Raw genomic sequence first — 11,199 nt, forward strand, 5'->3', positions numbered from 1 at the left:
TAAACTCACTATGACCTGACAGGGTCTGCGTGAGATGATAGTTCACCTCACTGAACCCCCGCCTGACCCGTGGTTCCAGTTATGGAATTAGTTTCCTTGTCCAAGCCCCCATCTGTGAAGCCTCCCATGCAGCCTGCCATTCCACTAATCTCCTTGCTTCCTCCTTCAGAACGCCTTCATTCTTTCTCTTAATCTCAAGTGCTCGTAGGTGTATCGGTGGGACTCCCTCAATCACTCCTCCCGCTGCCGCCGACACTGTTCGATATCCCAATATGATTTTTAGATTGGCCCTCCTTTGGAATTACGTGAACCTACATCCCTTTTGAATGCCAGTGCCTCATACCACACCGGAACAGCGTACAGCATGATTGAGAAAGAAGCAGCCTTTGTTTGCTCGATCTCGGCCCCTCCATGTTATACTAGCTAAACTATCCAGATCAACTATCTAAAGCTCCGCTTTGTATGTTGCCTCGTCAAGTGAGTGGTAAAGCTACCAAATCGAGCGAGCCAGATACCAAATATTTAGCGCGACGGCTCTCTTCTACGAGACGTTCGTCGACCCGGATCGCCATTCACCTCAGCCTTCTTTTCCCGACGATGGGCTCAACAGCTGTTTTTTGGGGTGCCAAGGCAAGCCACTCACTCAGTTGCGCTACCGCCCCGTTGGCAGTTTCTTCCACCAGGTTTTCTTCCAGCTAACAGCAAGGTCAGATCATCGGCATTAGCGACCAACTGCGTGCTGTCAGGCTTGACCTCACGCAGCAGGCCGTCATACACCACATTCCATAAAAGTACACTTAGAACTGAGCGTTATGGTACCCCTCCATGCATACTACACTCGACAGGCATTTCCTCCGTCTCCGCATTCAAGACCTTGTCGAGGAGATAGTTAACTACGGTCAGGAGGTAACTACTCACCGCCCCCCCTTCATCGCATTCCAAGGGACGCTACTGAAAGCGTTCTGGACATCCAAGAGAACCACCAAAGGGATCGTTCGACGTCTCCAGGAGCCAGCGGCAGACACCTTGGCCCAGGTTAAAAAATATCTTACGGCATGTATGGTGGAATTTCCTTTAACAAAATCATAAATTCCACCCGATACCGCAAGTTCATCTTTGCTTAGTTCAGCAATTAATCTTTCGTACACCTTACCCAGTGTATTTATCAGATAAAAGGGTCGGTATGTCTTTCCCCACTCTGTTGTGGCCCCTCGCTTAGGTAATAGGACTAGCCTTCCGTTCTTCCAGCAGCAAGGGAAATCTCCTTTTATGAGCGCATCTAACACGAGCCAAGGATGTCTGGTTGTCAGACATTTTATAATTGACCCGTGTACGCTGTCAAGACCAGGACTTTTTTTTTATGTTTATCAGCGGAACCGCCCATCGCAGCTCATCAACGGAGAACCTGATGGCCAGCCCGCAATTCACGTCCATCCACTCTTCTTCCCTTATCATGAAGAGGGATTGAACCGTTCTCATGGTCTGTCCTTTTGTGAGGACAAGGACATGGATGAGAACTTTTTTTCTTTTTCCTGTTTACCTTCCGGTAATTACCTTTCAGATAATAGTTCAAAGGATGATATGTAAGAGTGCAAATGAAGTGTACTCTTGTACAGTCTCAGTTCGACCGTTCCTGAGATGTATGGTTAATTGAAACCAAACCATCAAAGAACACCGGTATCTGCGATCTAGTTTTCAAATCCGTGTAAAAATAACTGACTTTACTAGGACTTGAACGCTGGAACTCTCGACTTCCTTATTAGCTGATTTGAAAAGACGCGTTCACCACTAGACCAACCCGGTGGGTACAACAGAAAAAAACCTAAATCACATTAACCATAAGTTGACCGATATCTATTTCAGAATTAAATTTACGGGCGAAATACACGAACGGTTTATTATTAAAACCGGAATCGCACTATCACAGATTCATTTCAACACGGTTTTAGGAAAAATATTAAACTACAATATTCAATAGAAGAATACGAAATTCGTAAAATAAATACAAAAACAAAATCAAAGGAAATAACGGATTTGATATTTCTAACCCAAAACATCGAGCACACCGGGTTCTAAGGTTGAAATCCTAATAAAGGCAGTTAATTTTATACGGATTTGAATACTAGATCATGGATACCCGTGTTCTTTGGATTTAAACCTTCTCCGGACAACGCGGAGGATTCTGCCAAAACCCACGCGTAAATCGGTCCAGTAGCTTTTTAGTCTATAGTGGACACACATACGAACACTGCCTTTTATATTTATATATAAGAAGAAAGTCTGTTTGTATATTTGTTTCGTAAATATCTCGACACCGGCGCCACCTAGCGGGTATAGTTTTTGCACAAATCTTTCTTTGCGCGTTAACTAATATATATTCTGAATATGAACCTAATCGGTCCATAATACAATTTTTTTAAATTCCTCAACTACAGCGCCACCTAGCGGGTCCAAACTAAGAATCCTTTGGGGGTGTGCGCACGACTCACCAAAGTTTCATCGCAATCGGATGAATGATATAGCAATGCATAAGGTCAATGCAATACAAACATTCATTTATAAATATATATATATATATATATATATATATATATATATATATATATATAAACATCAGTATTAAGGTTAGTCGTAAAATTTAAAGAGACCGGTTCTGTTAATAACAAGGAACACAAAATATCTGCGAAGGTGTTGAATACAGATACAATCACTGAAATCAAAGACCGATTACTCGCCTCGCCAAATAAATCGATCAGACGTTTGTCTGCTGAAATTAATTTGTCTAAATCGACTGTTCATCGGGCGACCAAACGATTACAATTACGACCTTATCGCATTCAAACGGTTCATCGACTTCTTGAGCCCGACAAAGAAAAACGGCTACAATATTGTCAACGGTTCCGTCGATTTCTGCGTGAGGGAATTAATGTTATGGATTCGTTATTTTTCACAGATGAAGCACGGTTTCATTTGGATGGCTACGTAAACAGCCAAAACAGTAGAATTTGGAACGCTGAATCCCACGATTATCACGAAAAACATTACACCCGCAGAAGTCGGGCGTATGGTGCGCGATATCGTGGAAGAAAATAATCGGTCCTATTTTTTTCGAGTACACCATTAATGCATAACGATATCAGGATATTTTATTTCGGTTCATCGCACTCTTGGAAGAGGAAGACAGACACTGCCGGCTACAACATGACGGTGCGACATCGCACTACGCAGGTTCAACATCTGATTTCGTCGAGGAATTCTTTGGTAATCGTGTTATCGGTCGAGGCTTGTGGCCACCAAGATCTCCAGATTTGACTGCGGCGGATTTTTTTCTACGGGGTTACCTCAAAGAAAAAGCCTACAGCGACAAACCACGAACACTTGAACGATTGAAAGTCAATATTGAACAAGCTGTATTAAATTTATGTATTACATTTACATATGCCTTTTTATTATTTCAATACTTACCAATATAAGGTTGGGTTGCGTTTTATATGGGACACACCTGTGTATATATATATTTTTTTTTTTAAATTATATTTGACTCGTAAACAATTACAGTACAGTGCCACCAAAGTGAGTTCATACGTATGTATGAGATTCCTGTAAAGAATGCTTTTGATATTAATTAATTAACAAAACCAGAGGAACTTTCTATATACTAATAAAAAACAAAATATCGAAATCGACATTCTAAAAAAAAGTTACTCGTTTCGAATTAAGATTATCCTGCTACTTTTAAAATCAATTAAAATAATTCGACGGTAAAATAAATAAAACGAAATAAATTAAAAGTAACAGAAAATTAAAAACAAAATAAACTACAAATTTGTAATAAGTAAAACTATAAAGCTAAAATGTAGATATCAAGTTAATTATGTAAATATCAAATGTAGATATAAAGTTAGTTAAAAGATATCGAAAATAAAATTTACAATAAGGAAAGTGTACTTGGATTTAAGAAGTCTGGTATTTTAAAACCGGTTTCGGTATTAAAAAGAATTCCTAAAAAATTACGAAACTCGTGACATTTTACAACAACGAAAGAAGAATAACAAAACTGAAACCGAAAAAATTAAGCGTATTTATTTTATACAAGGTGTTATAAATGAATGTTAAAAATTTTACTGTTTGATTAATATGAAATGATAAAGTTTTAAAGAAGATTTATATAAAAGAGAAAAATTTACAGGTATATTCCAATACGTAAAACACATGTTTCAAAGGTAAGCTGATTTCTTACTACAAGAATGTACCGAAGACAGAAACCGTTAAAATATGAAAAGATGGTATTGTTCACGAAACAGGTAACGAAGAACAATAAATAAATATAACGGAATACTTTAGACAAATAAAAGACCGTTTAGAAAAGAAAAAGGCACTTTTGCCAAATTTCAAACGAATCAAAATGTTAAAGGACTTACAAAATATTAATCTAAAAATACTGAATTACTGAACGTTGTGACAATTCACAACCGATTTCGCTAATATGTTTTGAATCTCGACTTCGGTTACTTATCAACTGTACATATTTCGATTTTCAAATATATCTAAATACTAATTTTGTTTCTTACTTCCATCGACGAAGGGTTTAAGTTATAAAACAAGATATTTAATTCGTCCTAATTCTATACTATCCTACACCTAGCTTAACAGATCGATTTCAAAACAAAATCGCGTTAATTTTTTGTGTAAATATTTTAGCCAGATTTGTACGAACGTGAAAATGTAAAAAGAAATCTGATGTACACATCACATGACTTCCTTGTACGCCTATTAAATTACATATATTTTTTGTTATCGAGTTATTATTTATTGTATGTTTTTTTTACAATCACAGGTTAATAATTAATTATTAACAAATCATAATATTTAAATTAAAAAAAAAAAAAGTTAAAAAGAAGGAGATGAAGCTGGATTCGAACCGATATGCCTTCCCCTTGTAAGATCCAAATATTTCATTAATTAAAATTTTATCGTGCTATAACTCTGGAACCGATTAGAATAAGTACCACTTACGATACATCGTTGAAAAGCTATAAATGAGAACTTATTACTGCAGTTAAGAAAAAGTTCAAAATCCAAATTTTTGGGGATTTTGGGCTTTTTTGGATACTTTTGGTTCAGTCGATCGCAATCAAAAGAGGAGATGTACAACTAGATGTTACAGCAATCCTAAATCCAAAATTTCAACGGCTAATCGTTTTTAAGTTATCCACATATATACGTACGTACGAACGTACAGAGGTCATTAAGAAACTGCTCAAAATGGATAATTCCTACTCAAAATGGATTTCAATATTGTCAATATTGTATTAGAAACGGCTACAATATTGTCAACGGTTCCGTCGATTTCTGCGTGAGGGAATTAATGTTACGGATTCGTTATTTTTCACAGATGAAGCACGGTTTCATTTGGACGGTTACGTAAACAGCCAAAACAGAATTTGGAGCGCTGAAATCCCCACGTTTATCACGAAAAACAATTACACCGGCAGAAGTTGGACGTGTGGTGTACGAACGAACACTTGAACAATTGATAGTCAATATTGAACAAGCTGTATTAAATATCCGGCCACAAACTTTGAAAAAAGTTGCAAGAAACGCTGTAAAAAGAATCGAAGCTTGTATTCAAGAAGATGGCGGCCACTTCCAACATTTAATCTAAATGTAAGGTAATAATAAAATGATGGTAATAATAAAAATTACATTTACACACGCCTTTTTATTATTTCAATACCTACCAATATAAGGTTGAGTTGCGTTTTGTATGGAACACCCTGTATAAAGAAAGAATAAAGAACTCATTATATTAAATGTTAACGATAATATTAAATGGAAATATGTAATGCTACAGTTCCACAGCGCCTATACGCGTGCCGCAACTGATAAAATGTCAGATTAATCTACTCGTTTTCACTTGTAAAATAAAATAATTATTATAAAACAAAAAACCCGACTACCAATTGTAAGAAAAAAGTATTTTTTTCTTACGCGCATTTTTTCAGGATACATGTTATTCTGCGATGTGACATTTAATATTACATCTACATTTTACGATTCATTCAGATGCCTGTTAGTCGTAACAAAGTGGAGGCCATTAAAGTCACCATCTCGTATAGCCGACACAGGCAGCTGACTACGACATTAAATGTGGAAGTAATATTAAATTTCACATCGCCGATTAACTTACTTCATCCTGAAAAACGCTTGTAAGAAAAAAATGAAATACTTCTTAAATTATTTTCCGTTAGTTTTTCGTAATTATTCAAAGTAGATGTGTACAATTAGCAGTCGTTTTTTTTTTTATAATTATTATATTTAGTGCTTTTTATTTTTTCCATAAATTTACCGTTCGATTCTAGTCACCTACATAAGATACTCGTATAAGTTTTCCTGTTTATTTTTAGATACGTTGTGCTTCTTAAATAGAAATTTGAAAGTTAATGTATATGTGTTAACGCATACGTGCTAATCGCGATGCATTTCTGCTTCCTTTTTCCGAGCACATTTTTCGCTTATATCTCGAGAACGATGAATTTTTCGAAAGAATCACACTAGACAAAAAATGTTTCTTTATTTTATCCCTTTATGGAATAACATTATTAAAATTAAAAACAAAAAACTTAAATTCTAAATTTTTACCCTGATGTAGATAAGATAATTTATCATAAGCCAATGTCGATCCACCGGGTTGGTCTATTAGTGAACGCGTCTACGCAAATCAGCTGATTTCGAAATCGAGAGTTCCAACGTTCAAATCCTAGTAAAGGCAGTTACTTTTATACGGATTTGAATACTAGATCGTGGATTCCGGTTTTCTTTGGCGGTCGGGTTTCAGTTAATCACACATCTCAGAAACGATAGACCTGAGACTGTACAAGACTACACTTCACTTACACTCATACATATCCTGTGAAGTAATACCTACACGGTGATTCCCGGAGGCTAAATAGAAGAGAAAAAAAAGCCTATGTTACTTCCAGACAAAAGAACCTGTTACTACCGAAAAGTTTGTAATCGGTTGGATTTGTGAAACTACATGGGGGAACAAACAAACATGCGTAACAGTTAAAATACGAGTACCTTACCACCCACAACTCCCACGGATGTGGTCGGGTAATATTTATTTACACGTAGCATCTCGATTCGGTTAAGAAATTACCGGTAAATATTTTCAATTTAAAAGTATAATTATTACTGTTCTTAAAGTCAGTTTCATAAAAATGAAACTTTAAAAATATATATGTTCATTCTACATGACATTTTAATTAGAATATTACATCATTTACATTAATATTAGTTGTCAGTCGTCCAATTTTCAATCCGCTGATAACTTCGCTAATCTCTTTTTTTCTACAAACTAGAAGTCTATATACTTAAAAAACGCCTTCCATATATTTTTAACGTATCATCCGACTGCGTTTTTACCATACGATTAATAAGGTGATTGAGCAGAATTTACTGTGATGTTGAGGATAAAAATTAACAGTTTATATTAATGACGTCACACACAAAACGTAGGTAAAATGACATTGGACGTCAAGGGAAAAAGATTACATGCATTAATATATATATAAATAGTTCCTCATTTGCTTAAATGATTAGATATTTAATTGTTCGTAACCTAATAACAAATTTTACATTCTATTACTTTATTTTGTTAATTGATCTGAATTAGATAAATTTTGTTTTAAAAATAGATAGAAAAAAAAACAATCGCGGACAAAATAAGTAGTAAAAAACAAAAAGTACACAAGAGTATTCTGTTCCCATCCCTTTTTTAAGTTGTACAAAGAAGCAGGAATATAGAAATTGAAGGATCTGAAAGCGGAATAACTCTCCAAAAATATAAAAGACAAAAATCTTCAGATTAGCTGTCACTGTTAAACCGGCAGAAAAAAAAAACAGTTATAAAATTTAACAAAAAGGAGAAGATGAGAAATTAAATAGAATTTTATTATTTACGTAGTAAAAAAAAATTACGAAAGACGGGCATAAATAAGGAAAGATTCTATCGTGAAAAGAAATCTGCCCGAAAGAATTAAAAAGATATTCTTAAAAATAGTTGTGTAAAATATAATACGTTACGTAAGGAGGCTGTGGGAGATAAGAAAAAAAAACAGAAACCACTAAAATATAAGAATGGTGTTAAAGAAGGATGTTAAAAATTAGATAGATTGATAAAATTATAAAGGAAATTAAATTAAGTAAATAATAAAACCACTTTAAAAAACCGCAACAATGAAATGTTCGATTCAGCTTTTTGAAATAGCGTCAAATTAAAATAAAAATTAACTAATCCTTAATTTGGCTCAAAAATCTAGACCAAATAAATAAAATCATATATATATATATATAGAAAAGTTTATTACACTTTGTATCTTTATTTATGAAAAAAGAAATTAAAAAAGTAGCTTGTTTAAAAATGAATAAAAATGGTAAGAAACAACGTATGAAGACTACAAATTGAGTAGAGGATACACTGTATGAAATACGTAAATTTATATTGTTGCATTCCATAATGCCTAATTAATAGAAATATGGATTTTTTATGTGCTTTTTTAAAATAGAAATACGAAATGCACATATTTTAGTACAATCATCCAATGTTTCCGTATATTCTAAGCCGGCGCGCTAAATAATTTACCCTAAAATTTTCCGATTAATTTTAATACAAAAAAAAACAAATTATCCTTACGTCATAACCTTGCATAATTAGGCTATGAGATAACAAATCGGTGCTAAGTAATTAAGTCGATTGAAAAAGATAAAATATCTCGAAATCGTCGACGTAATTAATTTATTTTTTCGTTAAAAAATTCACCGTTTAATTATATATAAAAAAAAAAAATTCAACGAGACTACAAGAAAAACATCCTGTAAAAATTTCCATGGCTGGATATGTGTTCCGATCTTTCATTCGAAGGTCCCGGGTTTGAATCCCGGTTACGTACAACTTTTTTCGTACGCTAAAAAAATTTCCGTTTTATAATCCTATAACACAAGCTTCGAATTTATGCCTTGAATTAATCATAGAAAAAATCAAAAGGAAAATCGTCGAAATCGAATCATTTAGAGAAGAATAAAGCATATATATAATAAATAAATTGATAAAAAATACATAATATACATCGAAATGGGAATATCCACTTGCAAAAAACTACAAAATATCATAGGTTTCCACGACAAAAAAAAACGGAATAAGTATACCCGATCATAAGAAAACACCGGGAAATAGATGGGAAAGAGATGTAAAACTGAATTAGTTGAAGTTCATACCGGGTAAAAAAAAAAAAGAACTAAATCGATTATTCACAACCAAATTAACTGTGTATATGCCGGATTGCAAATCACTGTAATGCTCAAAGTAATATTACAAAAAAAAAATGCAAATTAAGAAAAAAAAGATAAAAGATAGGGGAGAGGGGAGAAAGAGTAGGCTTATTTATTTAATAGATTTCTTATCTTAAAGCAAGTAGTTTCCTGATATAAGGTCAGTCACACATAAAAACAGGTTTTTCTATACTATTTAATTTCCGTACTTAATTTCTATCAAGATAAGGAAGGTATACAGGTTGGTTCTTGGTACAGTACGTTCTAGCGTATAAAATAATAAACTGTTCATCCGATACAGGAACTCATCAATTATCAACCCTGCAGCAAAAAATAAAACCGCTATTAAATCCTTGAATAGTAGTTAAATAATTAAAACAACTCTTACAAGCCCTATATATATATATATATATATATATATATATACACACACACACGCACGCAATTCTATTGACCAAAAAAATCAGAGCAGATTGAAAAACAAATTTGCGAGGATAGGCTTATGTGTTAGGTTTATTTTTAAAAAATATAACTTCGCATTTTTATAAGATTATTTCTAAAAAAAAAAAATCACTAGGAATATCTCGCCAATTTAAGATGTTTTTAAAATTTTTCACTATAAAAACGTCATATTACATTTTACTAAAAAGATCATAAATAAAAAATTCTTAAACGATACAATTTTTCTGCGTTACTAAACTAATAGTTAAACAATAACTGCTGTTACGAACTTAACAGTATGGTATGTTTTCAAAAAGTTTTATTAAACTGAAAACTAAATTAAAAGAGAATACCGTGAATTAAAGATTTCTTGGAAAAGGTTAAACTAAATAAGGTAGGTTGTTCGGTGAAATAAAAATTTTAAATGAAAAAACCGGAGGACGTTTTATACTATAATTATTAAGTATAATATTTCTTTGTCGTCAAGGGGGAAAATATTATCATCAGTATTTAATCGCTTACATAAAAATAAAAAATTCCATACAATAAGAAAAATGTAACAATAAGAAAAATGTATTTATTTACTTACCGTCAATGGGTGCATCGGGTAATACGTCGGTTAAATTTTTAGGCTCAAAAATTGGCCTAACGGTTTTACAACTTTCAATTTCCATATCCATTAATTCATATCTAAACGTAGAGGATGAAATAACATTTTCTGTAGAGTACGAAGCAGTAGATGTAGGAACACCCATCACTACTAAATTACTATTAAATATTAATATCGTAAAAGAATAGAATGTAAAAAACAAAATAAAATTAGAACAAATCATATTTAATATTAAAAGAAATACACGAATGTAACTTTATAATATACAGTAATAACTAATAAAAATTTATACAAATAGACGAACACTTTTTCACTCACTGATACAAAAACTAAATAAGTCTACATAACCTCAAAAATATACCACCTTTTACAACGACAACGCTAATACAACGTCGAACGATCAGTGACTGGCCGGGTCAGCCGATGTAAAATCTGGTTTTGGCACGTTCTACGACAAAATCATTGCGACCAACATAACGACTGCATTATAAAACTATCGTATATTTCCCTATTTTTCACCTGCTTCGTTAACAATCTTTTTTTACCGCATTGGTGGTGTCCTACCTCACACGAAGCTAAATAATTCTGCATTATCCAACATGCCTGCTTGCCTACCTGTACTTACTAAGCTTGACTGAATTGTTCTTATCATTAGAAAAATAATTATTACTAGTTTTCTTAATCGTACATTTCTTATTTTATTCGTAAAATAATTCTTTACTCGACTTTATATTAAAGTTGTTGTTTGAAATAATTAAACGGATAATTTTATCGTAATAAAAATAAAACTGCTCTTATGAACTTAATTTAAAATA

General features: G+C 33.2%; 1 protein-coding gene across 1 annotated transcript in view; it reads right to left on the reverse strand.

The window, feature by feature from the left end:
• dally (division abnormally delayed protein) overlaps nt 1-10,773 on the reverse strand; it is a 386,150-nt gene extending 375,377 nt beyond the window's left edge. Inside the window, exon 1 of the mRNA XM_075379536.1 lies at nt 10,364-10,773. Within this exon, the coding sequence (XP_075235651.1) occupies nt 10,364-10,607 (244 nt within the window). The 5' untranslated portion in view covers nt 10,608-10,773. The remainder of the gene's footprint in view (nt 1-10,363) is intronic.
• Between the last annotated feature and the right edge of the window lie 426 nt (nt 10,774-11,199).

Source organism: Lycorma delicatula, chromosome 12, assembly GCF_047948215.1.
Source record: "Lycorma delicatula isolate Av1 chromosome 12, ASM4794821v1, whole genome shotgun sequence".
Classification (NCBI taxonomy): domain Eukaryota; kingdom Metazoa; phylum Arthropoda; class Insecta; order Hemiptera; family Fulgoridae; genus Lycorma; species Lycorma delicatula.